The sequence below is a fragment of the Mytilus galloprovincialis genome, chromosome 4, assembly GCF_965363235.1.
Source record: "Mytilus galloprovincialis chromosome 4, xbMytGall1.hap1.1, whole genome shotgun sequence".
Classification (NCBI taxonomy): Eukaryota; Metazoa; Mollusca; class Bivalvia; order Mytilida; family Mytilidae; genus Mytilus; species Mytilus galloprovincialis.
In genome coordinates this window covers 27,912,105-27,927,474 of record NC_134841.1, presented here as the reverse complement: position 1 = coordinate 27,927,474, position 15,370 = coordinate 27,912,105, and the positions used below count along the sequence as shown (strand labels likewise).

Here is a 15,370-nt window from a genome sequence, read left to right as displayed (position 1 = left end):
ATAAATTCACAAGATACAGATGTTCTGATCTTATTCGTTCATTACTTCCCCTCCATGTGACATACGCATGAGCTATAGTTTCAAACAAGCACTATAACTTGCACACAAGATTTGCGCCGCTATATACCTGTCCTCGAAATATGTAAAAGTCTCGGGTTTGCCATATGTAACATTCTACCATCCGCACATGCTGTAACATGATGCGATACAACGTCATCCCTGTTTAGGATCGGTAAGCACGCTGTTTTTTAGTCTTGAAGGACAATCCAGATGATTTCATCGATTTGTCAAACCATAGAACCATAGATGTACATATATGATTACAGTACATCTATGGTTGAATGATCTCAAGTCAAAACTCAAAATAGTTCATTGTGACCTAAAAAAAAATTGAGCGTAAAATTAGCTACAATTCAAAATTTCTCCCTTGTCAAACCTCCTCCTTGTAAATCTACTTTAAAAACAATATGTAATAAGAGCTTCACTCCAGACATTTGATGTCTTCCCATATAGCAAAACTACCCTATCATTCTCCTCTTCAGTTCGGATGGGAAAAGAAGAATGACTTGTTCCTGTCTATCTCGAAGGTCAAATGTCATATGAATTTCTGCAAGATTTAGTTTGTACTTGTCAGGGGAGATCTGTGTTTTCAAAGGGTTGCATTTGCTTCGAACAAAATCCATCATGTTCAGATTTATGCCCATGTCAGGCAAATGAAATATGTCAAAATGTAAATATTTTCAAATAAAGAAACATTGATGACGACGAAGATGACGATGTATATTAAATATTTCATTTTTCTGTTTGTACCTTATGAATCATTGTAAGCTATCGACTGAAAATTAAGCAGTCCATAATATTTTCTAAACAATGAATAAAACATCTTCTCAATCTTGAAATCGTGGGAAATATAGTAATAATCTATCTAGTGGGGAAAGATAAGTAAAAAAAAACCCAAAAAAACAAAAAACAACCCTGCTCTGACCTTGACGTGGTTAGTAGGCTTAAACTACAGGAGACCATAGAACGTAGTAGTTTATACTAACTTCGATCATAATTTTCTATTTGCATTTGTTCTTCTTACCCGTGTTTCTATAAATTAGTGGTTTTTATTTTGCTCCAAACGCATATATGTAGGAGAAACAAGCTATCTAAACGTGACTGTGCATTTTTCTGGAATTTTTACCTCGACCTTTGACCCTTGATTTCGATGAGGCTTGTTCTACTCTTTCTAATGATATAAAATATAGCCGTGTGTTATTCCGTTAAGGCAAATCGATCAAATTCGTTGATTGTACACCCTACTATTAAATCATCAAGGCACAAAACATTTTTAATTACAATTTTGGAGATAATCAACGGATAATATTGTTGAACGGTATTTGAACAAGCTGTACTGGAACAAAATTGTACATTTTGAAGGAATAAATGTTTTAAAGGGATTTGCATTTAAATGAACTACTTAATGGCACTTTTTATTATTATTATAAGGACTGTTTTCACAAATACACGATATTTTTGATTGATTAAAGTTTTCCGTGAAAGTTCGAAAGCTTCATTTATAGAATAATATCAGTGTACAGAAAACAAAAGCTCTATTGCTGATGAAGTTCAAATGTGTACCTAAAGTTTATATGGACGTTGGGTATAAAGATATATTGAGCTTTTATATTGTCTTATTACAAACAAAACCATATATTTAAAAGCACGTTTAAAACAAAGCGAGCATACAACAAACAAAAGAGCTACGCACTCATTACAAATCATTATATGTGAGAATAGGCTCCGTGTTGAAAACCGTACCTTGACCTATAATGGTTTACTTTTATAAATTGTGACTTAGATGGAGAGTTGTCTCATTGGCATTCATACCACATGTTCCTATAGCAATATACAATAAAAAGGATGTGAAGAAGTTAAAATAATGTATACTATGCCGAAATATGAAAAGTACAGTAAGCAATCACTACACGATAAGTGTAGCCCCAGCCCCCGTTTAGAACTTTTAATTGGTTTAAATTGCACGTCACGGTTCTTCGCTTAAACTCTTGTGTAGTTTTCAACTATATTTTTATATCTGAAGGAATTTTTTATTCAAATCATGTAAAATTAAAATATGATGGACACTATTTGTGGTTGATATTAAAAGTTTATTTAGTTATTGGCCCTAATCTTCTGACTTTAAGAGATGGAAATTTTGCCAGCAGGCTGTGTGTAAAACATCTTCAGATGAGCCAAGTTTCAAAATCCTCATATACAAATACCAATGATCAGCAATGCTCTCTCTTGGATTTTTACATCTTAATTGTGTTTTTTTTTTTCACTTCAAACTTGCCAGGTGGCTGGGCAATAATTCAGAGAAAAAAGTGAATAATCAAATCTATGACGAAAAGTCTGTTCAGATATCTACCAATACAATTAAGAACATTAAGTTGATAGAGGCCTTCTTACAAATCTCACTATTTTTTGTCAAAATATTATCTGTATTCTATAGTGTTATAAAGGGGGCATAAGTTAATTAATACAAAACCGTTATAACGGAATGTTTGTAACCTTTATTTTCACAGGCACTTGTCGCAAAAAAAAAAAAAAATCCTATATACCTTAATATAACACAAGCATGAACACAAGGTACTTATGTGTTATATCAGAGACATATATATGTATATATGTCTCTGGTTATATTAAGGTATATAGGAATTTTTTTTTGAGACAAGTGCCTGTGTTTATTTTTCGCTAAAAAAGCAAGAAAGCAAGTACGGTCACCCATTTTTTCTTTTAATTTCTAAAAGCATTTCATAAGGATTGATGGATTATCTTATCTATTCAGTCAGGATTACTGTATACTACTTATATTTTTTCTGATTTTTTTCTAATTTTACATTTTTTTCATTTTTTTTTATCTCGTGTATCTTCTAAACAAGCTCGGTAAAATATGAATCTAACTAACTGGACGTGTTTAAACGACCTTGACTGGCTATACAGACAGCCCTCGCACGGTCGGTAATATGAATCTGAAAATAGCACAATTTTGTTATACCCCATATATTCCGGAATTATTGTCCGTGTTTGCAATAATTTATTATTTAAAAAAAAAAAGTATCAACCAATCAAAAATTTGGTTGCGTTCTTTTAAGCCCCCATTTCTCATTGGTTGTTTCGAAAGCCCACCATATTCGAATGTTTATTGTTTTCCTGTTTAAAAAATGAAGCCTAAAACTGAAAAAGATAAGAATCAACACATACAAGTTGCAGTTCGTTGCAGGTAAAACTTTTTTTATCTTACAAAAGAGTGAGAACTCAACCGATTGCCAAATTGCCCGGAACCAACTCGCCCAAAACTCAGGCTCTCTTCCCACACTTGAGTCTTGTGAGTCCTGTTTTAGTGTTACAAATTGTACCAAACAAATATTCGGCAACTTATGAGTTATAATTTTTCATAACGACGGCGAATTAGCAAAGTTAAATTCATCTCGATTTTACCCTATTAACAGATTAATGGATCCAGTTCGTCGAAAAGTGTGTCAATTTGGCACTGGAGCATTTGTTGACAATAGTGAGGATAGCCTATCTGGTAGGATAAGAGTAGAAGTGGAGTCAACTTTAACCATCCCGTTTGCAAGTTTATACATCATTGTGAGCCTTGATGACCTCCTACGGTCTTTGAGGGGTGTCCATAATTTCTAGTTGGTTAAGCATGTCACAAACAGATGATTTGTTATGATATCTATTAGTGACATACTTGGCTGCTCTCCTCTGTACCATTTCCAGTCAGTTTTTGTTGTTTTGTTGATAAGGATCCCAGACTGGACATGCATATTCTAGAGTTGGTCTTACAAGTGATTTGTATGCAGTTTCTTTTATTGTGTTGTTATTGATGTTCAAGTTACGTTTGAGGAAGCCTATGTTCTTGTTTGCCTTAACACATATGTTTTTGATGTGTTCATTCCATTTTAAATCAGAGCTGATGGTGCAACCAAGGTACTTTGCAGAGTTAAGAGATTCAAGGATGTGGTCTTGCAGTACATATTCTTGTATAATTGGCTCCGCTTCATAATTTGCAGCCAGGTTGCCCTATCCAACAGGGCTGCAATTACTGTGGAGGGGTCTTATAAGGGACAAAATGTGCTATGGATGTACAGGTTTCCCTATTCCAAGATTACTCTGACGTCCAACAGCTGTTTTGCCAGACTAGCTGGGGCTGTGGAGACCCCAGCTTGTCTGGCATAACAGCAGTTGGACGTCAGAGTAATCTCGGACTAAGGTTTTCTGAGCTTTAATAGAATTTTAATAGGGTTAATCTGGATTTGTGCCTTGCTACCAATGCTGGTACGCTTCAGTGCGGGAGTGAATAATATCCCGCTGACCTAGAATAACCTGTGTTCGTTATTCTCTATGTTTTCATTACTTTCAATAGATATAAATAAGCAATCAATAATCATTTGAAAACTGGTCATATTTTTTATATTATAAGTAATTGAAATTTAGGTTTGCTATGTCAACTCCAACAACATAGAGGTCTTTGTCTGGATCAGTGTAAAAAAGAAATAGATAACTACAAATCTTTATGTCAAGCAGATTTGAATGAGATTTTCAATTTTTACATCAAAGTTCACTTGGCAATGAATCTTCTTGCACATCAAGTACAATCAACTTTTGGATTTCTTCTACTAAGTGGTCTGTACAATGTTTGGAAGCATGCTTAGTGTTAGCCTCCCAACAAAATCAAAATTTAGACTGTTATGAGACTGAGGTATTGATAAAGGCTTAAAAAACACCTTGTGTAGATTATAACCATGAATTGAAAAAATAAAGTATACAGTCTGCAAGGTTAGCCACTAGTCTGATGCCCCAGACTAGTTAAATTTCATTCGGACTAGTGATTTTTTGCAAAACTTTGTTTTGCCAAATAAGAAAAATGTCAGAATATTGGTCTTCGGACTAGTAGTTGAAAAAGTTTTTGGTGCAGACTGAGTATATATTTATATATTTATTAACTCTTATCATGCTTATTGGTGTTTTGTAAATGAATACGCAAACATGTCATACATTTACATTTGTAACATGAAAATTTCTGCTAAAATATCTCCCAGTGATGTCGTTAGAAGCCGGCAGCCGGCGATTTTCGCCGGTTATTGTCCTTTTCCCGCCGGCTATTTTTACATGAGTAAAAAAAATAATAAGATAAAAAAGATAATCAGGTTAATATTAACAAATAATTGTTCAATGCATCAGCTTCCACGATTAAAGTCGCGATAAACAAGGATGTAAATCAGTGTTTACCTTTGACTAAATATAGTTCATGTAAATGCAGTCCGCTGATTGGTCGTCTAATTAAAGTCGGTAAGTATTGTATGTTTGCAAGGATAAAAAGAGAGACGTTCCGATGGACATTATGACCCTGTTTGGTTTTGGCTTCAAGAGAAGGAATAAGCCAAAGATGACAATAGCATGTTATGAAAATATATCAGTCAAATAAAAGAAAGTATAATATATATAATATTGTCAAGAATCTGGAAAACAGCACCTTTTGTAATTCACATTTCAAAGCCCACGACCACGTGGCGTTCAGAGAATGAAGGTCAATAACGAAAGTAGAATATTGTCGACCACAAATAATTTTTAAAAATATCTTAGTTCAAAAGGATTTTAGTTTACTGCTTACTGAACAGTTTACAAATAAGAGAAAATAAAACAACATAGCTTGACAACATGTTTGAAATACGTGTACAAGTCTTATGAGGAAAAAGGGGGTCATTTGTCACTAAGTACGTACGCAAATAAATCGATCAAGATATTTAATAAATTCGATTATTATTGAAATAAAATTATAATATTTCACCTATTATTTCACAGGCACTTGCCTGTGTATTATTTACATATATTCAAGAACAGACTTCCAAGAAAAAATCTAATCAAGATTAGCCTTGCCAGGACTACGGATTCTCATTTAAAAAAAAAAAATTCAAATGTGATTGAAGTCAACAACAAAAATTAACATTTTCCCAAGCATCTAAATCCCTCCCAGGTATGCTCAGAATGCAGGAATTTTAGTCTAAATTTTCAAATCTTTTTGGGGAGAGCATACGATTTTATAAAATATAGCACCTCTGTAACAGTTTTAACTTTGAAATGGAAGCTCCAGCTGACTACTAGTCAGTGAATATTGTTTTTAATTTTGTAAAAACAAAACCAATGCTTTTTTAATATAAAATTAAAACATAATGTTCTCAATGTCAGAATTACAATTTTCATTTAAAACTAAATTATTCAAGTGATAATTCAAACCAGAGACAATATGTTTCTATTCAAACTAAGATTTTTGGATTCTTTCAGTTCAAAAATATTTACTAGCAGTCAACCTGCAGGAAAATGCACAAAAATGTATATTGGTCCATCAAGATGATCAATGATGTGATCACATGTACAGAAAATTTACCCATCATGTTGCTAATTTTAGTTAATCATTTACATTATCTTCTGTAAAAAATGATGTTTTCAGAGGTCTGAATAAGGGTCTAGGACACCCCCAGAATGCAGGATTTTGCATCATTTAAAAAAAAATCCTGGGGCCCTTGAGTGGGCCCCAGACCCCCGGCCGTACTAGCGACGAGCAAGCTCGTCGCCTATTTTGGAAATTCAGCCTGCTTCTTCAAAACTTAGTGACATCACTGTCTCCCCCTCAGCTGTCATAGCTGGGAGAGAGACCTCCCTCTTGGAAGGTTTCAAAATTTTTCCTGAACAAGAAAAAAAAAAAAAACCCTTAATGAAGCTAAATGATTCAGTGCCACAATAAAAATATAAAATTATGAAACATTTTTTTGTGTTAATACATGTAATATTGCTGAATGTAAGTCAACATGATATACACTGATGCAAAGCCAGAACTTATCTACAGACTCCATCTACCTTTGTTATCAACATGCTTTTTAAAGGTAAACTGTTTTTTCTATTGGAAAAGTTGGTGAACGGTTAACCTGTGTTGCTTTCTTCTTTCTATAAAAATAACATACAATATTTGCTACGGTTCCTGAGATTTCAATTTATGAAAACTATGAGGTCATTTTTTGCTGCAGCAAATGTTATAATAATTCCAGTCAGGCAAACGTGTAAATCAAATTTTGGCAAGGAAATCTGGCAAAAAAAAATATAATTCACTTTCAGGAGTGAAAGATTTTTTAAGTGTTGAGATTTTTTTGTGAAAAGACCAACAAGTTCTAAGAAGTCTTCAGTTTTGTAATACATTTGTAATTTATATTTATTTTTTATCTATTTTCAGGGGTATAAACTCTTCAGAAAAAAGGCAAGGCTCCTATTCAGTTGTTGATTCCAATGGAGACAAGAAGGAGATAACAGTTAAAGAACGCTTAGGAATCAATCCAACTACAAAGACCTACAATTTTGACCATGTCTTCCCACCAGCAGCCTCTCAGCTTCATGTTTATACCAGCATTGTTATACCTATTATTGAAGAAGTGTTACTGGGATATAACTGTACTATATTTGCGTATGTTTTAACAATAATCTGGCTGTTAATTGACAAGAATGTATATTTATGTATGCAAAGAATGAGTAATTTTCCCAAAGGAACCATTGATGATAATAACCTTCATTGGTACTATTTTATGAACCCTCTTGGATTAGTTTTTCATTATCTTAAAAATCAACTGAAGAGAACCATTTATGATATTGATATTATTTATAAAGTCAATTAATTAATGCTTCATTGTAATTATTATTAGCATTGGCACTTTTCACTTCCATGAAGATTATATGGTCCTACGTACATCTTCAGTCATGATTCATTTTCTTTGAATGTTTACATATAGTTTGCATGTTTACATATGGACATTTTAATTTCGAAATTTTGCATTATACTAATTAATATACAATAAGGGATCTATCTGTGTCTATAGTTTATTAAATTGAAATTGCACATGTTTAAGTTATATGAACAATTTTGAGAACAAATAATTTAATATATGGAGTGTAAACAAGCATTGGAAAATGAGATTTGTCTTGCACAAACAGTTATGATCAGTCAGCAGTCTCATTTTTTCATTTTTGAGATCTTTTGCTTCTCACCCTCAGATATGGACAAACCGGTACAGGAAAGACCTATACAATGGAAGGAGAGAGAAGTGATGACCCCAGTGTATCCTGGCAAGAAGACCCATTGGCTGGTATCATACCTAGAGCAATGTTTCATATCTTTGAGAGACTTCAGAGACAGGTAAAAGCGAGTACTAAGTGAAGAAAACTTTCAACTACTGATGATACATTTGTTTGGTTTTAATATTCCCAAATTTATGAAATACATTGCAACAAAATTTGTTTTTAAATCACAAGTAAAAGTAGAAATGAATTTGCTGTTTATTTTTAAAAAATCTACTTTGCTAAACTAGTTGTTATTATGACTATTTCCCGTTTTAGTTCTCTATCTAAGCTATTAATTTATGTCTTTCTTACTTATTTTTTGTTTTGAAGGATGTTGAGTTTTCCATCCGTGTGTCTTTTCTGGAATTGTACAATGAAGAATTGTTTGATCTGTTAGGATCTACAGACGACCCACTTAGACTCAAAATTTATGAAGACAGTTCTAGAAAGGTTTGTTGTTTGAAGAAATTATGATTTTAAAATTTTTTGTCTTATTTTGTGCTTACAACTGACACAAGATGAAATTGCACAGTGTTTTAAGGGAACATCAAGGATCCTAGTGCTCTGGGTTTCTCCAGAATGGCAACAGTATACCTTTGACACAAGATATATTTTTGTTTGGAAATTTTTCACAAATGTAGTTCAATTAACAAAGGTGGCCCTCCAAACAATTTTTTTCTCTGGATTAAACAATATATATATATATATATATATATATAATACAAGATATTTTAAAGTAAAATTAAGTTTAACAGCATTGTCAGATTATTTCCTTTCAATAGACTGGAGGATGATTTTAAAGAAAATAAATACTTGAAAAATGAAATTATGGTTTTTGACCATGCTATAAATATTAACCCTTTCACCGATGAGTCCCGGTTTACCGGGATTCAGCATCAGACAGCTGACAATGAGTCCCGTTTTATTAGGATTGGAATACCTCTTTTATATTTCCCACTAAAAACAGTGCAAACATGAGTTATCTTTCTTATTTGAATACCCAGATGAAAGTGTAAACATGGCGCTTTCGTTTGTTGAAAACCGTGTCAAAATCAGAGGAAATTGACGGAATTTACGAGAATTTGAAATGAGGGAACATTTTTTTGAAAGAATATGGAAGAATTGAAGTCAAAGTAGTATACTTTATTGACATAAAATGTTGTTTCATGTACAAAACACTTGGGATGGACATCATTCAGTGTAAGGAATTTGTACAGCCTCGTTAAATTATTCAAAATTTTGTCGTTTTGGGTAAAAAAAATACAATTTGGGGCCAAAGAGCTGAATTTTAAGAATTTCATCTAGATAATGCCGAAAACTTGAATATTTTATGAAGAAAAAATTATCAAAACATGAACAAAACTGTGAACATGGTGTTAGTGAATGAAATAAAGACACAAATAACTACAGACAAGTTTTTATTGACATTTATTATGAAGATCTCCAACTTGAGTAATAGTAGCCAGGGAAGCAATTGTCTCAGAGTAGCTTCTGTCTGAGCAGCTATCGGTGAAAGGGTTAAAGCAACTCAGAGCCTTCCCAGATTCATTTTAACATTTAAATTTAGTAATAAAGGGTGAAACATTGTAATCATTGTTGACTTCTGATTTGTGATCTCGTCCAGTATCTTTTGATTACAGAGATGTTTATTAGAGTAAATCCCAAATTCACCACCCATGGCATGATAAGTAAACCATGTGCCATTTGTATATGAAAAAAGTCTCTATTATCAAATACAAAAAATGATAGAGTAAATTTCTATGTTAATTACTATTTACTGACATATTTTAGGGATCAGTTATCATTAATGGATTAGAAGAAGTGGTTGTAAGATCTAAAGATGAAGTATTTCAAATAATAGAAAGAGGATCTGCCAAAAGACAGACAGCTGCTACACTGATGAATGCTCATTCAAGGTGAGATATTAACTGAAAATACTAAAATGGGTGAATATTTTATCCTCCCTTAAAGATCATCTCTTGAACTGTTTCCTAACTTCCCTCTTTTCATTTCTCCTACCCACATCCCCTTTCTGCTCAAAAACGCTTTTTTGTATGAAAATTATATATTTTATTGTTCTAGTCGCAGTGTTTTCACTTTAAATGGTTTAATTAAGTCAATGTGGGAATTTTTAAAGAGAGTTTACTCAAAGACCACATTTTTGAAGCACATTCTAATTGTGTGCAATAAAATGTCCAGATAGCATTAATGAACAAATGTAGAACAAAGAAATATCTTATCATGTCTGTCTTTCTTCACTCATAAAATTCTAAATGGTTCGTGCATTGAGAAGCTGCAAGAAATGTTTTGTTATTTCACCTATAGTATAAGGTCAAACAAATGACCACCTGTTCCAGAGATGAGCATACTAACACAAGACCACAGATCATTCAATATTTAGAGAAAAACATTATTTGTTTGATGAAAGTGTGTCAAATATATAGATGGAATTAATTAAAAGATTAAAGCGAAAGTGGATTTAAATCTTAAAACACAATAATGACACTATAGTCAGTATATCAAATAATATTTCTAATTACAGTCGTTCACATACAGTCTTCTCAGTTACTATACACATTAAAGAAAACACGGTTGAAGGAGAAGAATTATTAAAGATAGGAAAGCTGAATTTAGTAAGTACTGCTCAGTATATTCCTTGTCAGATTAGGAATAAGTTTTTGTTCAATCAGCTTCTCAAATATTAATATGTTAAGCAACCAATAGTCAATCAATCATTTTCAGTATCCTTATTTAGCCTATTGTTACGCTGTTTTAAACTGCAGAATGATGACATCTGTAGAAATCTCAAATTTCTCTAAATCAATAGAATGATTTTCTTAAGGTACCATTAACTTTGTTTGACAAACCATTTTCAAACTCCATGTATAATTCCCCCACCCTTCATTTTCAGTGGAAACATGCTTTGTCTCATCTCACACCTGAACCCCTTTTTTTCTTGGGAAACACATTTGCATTTAAACAATTTATCAGCCTCCCCTTTTCCATTATCATTGTTAACTCAAGATTCAGAACGTTTTTATATGCCATTGGTTAACCTTTAGCTTGATTATTTCAGTTTCTCAGTTAATGTAAGCTACTGTAAACTATATTTGGTTTATTGGTAGAGGTTTATATTAGGTTAGACCAGGTTAGTCATAATTGAGACCTGGAATATCCAGTTTTATTCAGCCTAGAATATTCTCAGGACAAATAGTTTTCGTCGGAATTGATCCATCCTTATTGGTAGATTTAAATTTGTCTTCTTTTTTCCCCCAAAAAAGCTTTCAACTATTAAATTGTCATCAATAGATCATAGCTTTTGTCTTTTGACACATAATAAAAATATATTTTTAAGGTGGATTTGGCTGGTAGTGAAAACATTGGTAGATCAGGAGCTGTAGACAAGAGGGCTAGAGAAGCAGGCAGTATTAACCAAAGTTTGTTAACATTAGGGCGTGTGATTACCTCACTTGTAGAACGTTCTCCTCATATACCTTACAGGTAAGTCAAAATGTTCTTTTATTTTTTTTTAATTTCAGGACAATTTCTTAACTTTTTAACTTTTAAAAGGTAATTGAAAAATTTCAGACACCAAACATTGATTTGTTTTAACTATTGCTCTAAAGTTATGATTTTGTCAATATTACATTTTTGTGTTCTGATTATCTGCTTCAGGTAACTTTTTTGTTGTTTTATGTACATTATTATATTATCAGCATAGTTTCTATGTATTTATAGGTATTGGGAAGGTAGTAAGAACTACTACTTCTATAATATGTTACTCAAATAATAGAAACCTTACCTTACTCGTATATGTAAAAAATAGTCTTGATGATTAAATATAGGACAAATGTTATGTATATTTATTACTTATTTATTGACTATTTACTCCAGAGAAAGTAAGCTGACAAGGTTGCTGCAGGATTCACTTGGAGGGAAAACAAAGACATCAATTATAGCTACGATATCACCAGCATCCTGTAACCTAGATGTAAGTTTGAACATGTTGGGTGGGGGGGTAAGGATTTACTTTGAGGGAAAACAAAGACATCAATTATAGCTACGATATCACCAGCATCCTGTAACAGAGATCTAAGTTTTAACATGTGGGTTAAAAGTTGAGTTTTATTTATTTTTTGTACTACTTATCCTTTTTAGCTCACCTGGCCCGAAGGGCCAAGTGAGCTTTTCCAATCACTTGGCATCCGCCGTCGTCCATCGTCATCGTTAACTTTTACAAAAATCTTCTCCTCTGAAACTACTGGGCCAAATTTAACCAAACTTGGCCACAATCATCATTGGGGTATCTAGTTTAAAAAATGTGTGGCGTGACCCGGCCAACCAACCAAGATGGCCGCTATGGCTAAAAATAGAACATAGGGGTAAAATGCAGTTTTTGGCTTATAACTCAAAAACCAAAGCATTTAGAGCAAATCTGACATGGGTAAAATTGTTTATCAGGTCAACATCTATCTGCCCTGAAATTTTCAGATGAATCGGACAACCTGTTGTTGGGTTGCTGCCCCTGAATTGGTAATTTTATGGAAATTTTGCTGTTTTTGGTTATTATCTTGAATATTATCATAGATAGAGATAAACTGTAAACAGCAATAATGTTCAGCAAAGTAAGATTTACAAATAAGTCAACATGGCCGAAATGGTCAGTTGACCCCTTTAGGAGTTATTGCCCTTTATAGTCAATTTTTAACCATTTTTCGTAAATCTTAGTAATCTTTTACAAAAATCTTCTCCTCTGAAACTACGGGGCCAAATTAATCCAAACTTGGCCACAATCATCTTTGGGTTATGTAGTTTAAAAAATGTGTCCGGTGACCCGGCCAACCAACCAAGATGGCCGCCACGGCTAAATATAGAACATAGGGGGAAAATGCGGTTTTTGGCTTACAACTCAAAAATCAAAGCATTTAGAGCAAATCTGGTAGTAAAATTGTTTATCATGTCAAGATCTATCTGCCCTGAAATTTTCAGATGGATCCGACAACCGGTTGTTGGGTTGCTGCCCCTAAATTGGTAATTTTAAGGAAATTTTGCAGTTTTTTGTTATTATTTTGAATGTTATTATAGATTGAGATAAACTGTAAACACAAATAATGTACAGCAAAGTAAGACCTAAAAATAAGTCAACATGACCAAAATGGTCATTTGACCTTTAGAGTCAATTTTTAACAATTTTCGTAAAATTTGTAAATTTTTACTAATATTTTCCACTGAAACTACTGGGCCAAGTGCATTATAGACAGAGATAATTGTAAGAAGCAAGAATGTTCAGTAAAGTAAGATGTACAAACACATCAAATCACCAAAACACAATTTTGTCATGAATCCATCTGCTTCCTTTGTTTAATATTCACATAGACCAAGGTGAGCCTCTAGTTTCATTGACATTTAAAATTTTTGATGGAAATGTAGTAGAAAATGCAAGGAATTATATCTTTTTCTGTACAATGTCATTTTGTTATGCTGCAATGTCATCAACAATGTCTTGATACTCTATTTTATACCTTGCAATTGATTAAAACAAATAATTACTGATTTCTTTCAGGAAACTTTGAGTACACTTGACTATGCACACAGAGCTAAAAACATAACAAATAGGCCAGAGGTTAACCAGAAATTGACAAAGAAGGCCCTTCTTAAGGTAGGTTTACATGCTAAATTAGACAACCAACTACAGGAAAATAAAAACTGACAAAAAGGTCTTATCAGGTTTATGTTATAGTCAGAAACTAACCTAAGTTTAACCAGAAACTTCAAAAAGAAAACGCTACTTAAGGTTGGTGAAATACAAAATTATTGATTAATGATTTTACCAACATGTTAAACCATGTGTTTTGAAATAAAATTTGGAGGTGTGGAAAAGATTGCCAATGAGGCAACTATAAATGAAAGACCAAAATATGTTAGATGTAAACAACTGCATGTCACGTGAAACCTTATAAAAATCAGCAAAATCCCATATAGTATAGAGAGCTACAAAGGCATGAGAAAATGCAACACAACTCATCAGATACAAGAAGGTACAAGTATATATGTAAAACATAACAAACAATCAATGCTATAAAATATTTTTTATTGGAATTCATAACTTAAAAAGAGGTCTAAAGAACAGACTAGCCATACATTATAATCACCCTCCTTTTCAGAAATCTATCCCATGGTAAACATCTGTGTACTATACACACCAAGATGGTACATGTTTTTTATTGGGCTTTCATATAAAACAGCTTTCCAGAGCTAATTAGACCTGCAGTACATGCGTAATATTTTTCATGCCTGCTTTTATAACTTGAAGAAATGTGAGTGTTTTTTTTAGGAATACAATGAAGAAATTGAAAGACTGAGAAGAGATCTACAAGCTGCTCGGGAGAAGAACGGTATATACATAGCAGAAGACAATTACATGTAAGTAAGAATTGAGATTATTGAGGTAAGTTTATAGTTTAAGGGCATAAGGCAGAAATGTACAAGCTTCTTGTGAGTAGAATAGTGTATACATAGCAGAAGACAATAACATGCAAGTTCGAATTGGGATCATTGTTGAGGGAAGATTATAGTTACAGGGGAGAAATTACAAGCTGCCTGTTTATAAAATGATGTACACATAGCAGGTGATAATTACATGTGTGAAGTTCATTGTTAAAAAAGTAATTTTCATGTAAAGATCTAATTTGATCAATAATGAAAGGATCATTTTAACAGTTCACAGCAATGACATTCAACCTATTACATTAAAGTTCATATGTACAAATGTAATTATAGATATATATATATATATGCCTTATATATATTTTAGTGCAATGCAATCAAAGATAACCCAGCAGCATGATTCAATCAGGGAAATGGAAGAAAAGATAGCTGCTCTTACTGAAGAAAGGGATAAGGTTTGTCATTGTACTCAAGTCTATTAATACTGGAATGTTATTCTATGTAAGACTTGTGTTTTAACATATAACTGTCATATTACCTACAACATAGGAATGTATTTAAAGTAGTATGAATATTGTTTTAAATGTAAACTAGAGAAGTAAATATTAAAATAGATACATATACATGATTATGTTCCAAATGTAATAATTTAAAAAAGATATATATTTATATATATGTAGTACATGTAATTTGTTTATATTGAAACACTAAAAGCAATTGTTTGTTACACTAATGTATGAATTATAATTCATTTTTATGCTAAAAA

General features: G+C 32.5%; 1 protein-coding gene across 1 annotated transcript in view; it reads left to right on the top strand.

Annotated features, from left to right (window-relative positions):
* Positions 1 to 3,122: 3,122 nt before the first annotated feature.
* Positions 3,123 to 15,370, top strand: part of LOC143071770 (kinesin-like protein KIF11) — a 30,593-nt gene continuing 18,345 nt past the window's right edge. The window contains exons 1-11 of the mRNA XM_076246335.1: positions 3,123 to 3,265; positions 7,280 to 7,507; positions 8,092 to 8,233; positions 8,488 to 8,607; positions 9,949 to 10,073; positions 10,700 to 10,790; positions 11,513 to 11,658; positions 12,052 to 12,148; positions 13,721 to 13,816; positions 14,492 to 14,580; positions 14,972 to 15,059. Of these exons, the coding sequence (XP_076102450.1) occupies positions 3,207 to 3,265; positions 7,280 to 7,507; positions 8,092 to 8,233; positions 8,488 to 8,607; positions 9,949 to 10,073; positions 10,700 to 10,790; positions 11,513 to 11,658; positions 12,052 to 12,148; positions 13,721 to 13,816; positions 14,492 to 14,580; positions 14,972 to 15,059 (1,281 nt within the window). The 5' untranslated portion in view covers positions 3,123 to 3,206. The remainder of the gene's footprint in view (positions 3,266 to 7,279; positions 7,508 to 8,091; positions 8,234 to 8,487; positions 8,608 to 9,948; positions 10,074 to 10,699; positions 10,791 to 11,512; positions 11,659 to 12,051; positions 12,149 to 13,720; positions 13,817 to 14,491; positions 14,581 to 14,971; positions 15,060 to 15,370) is intronic.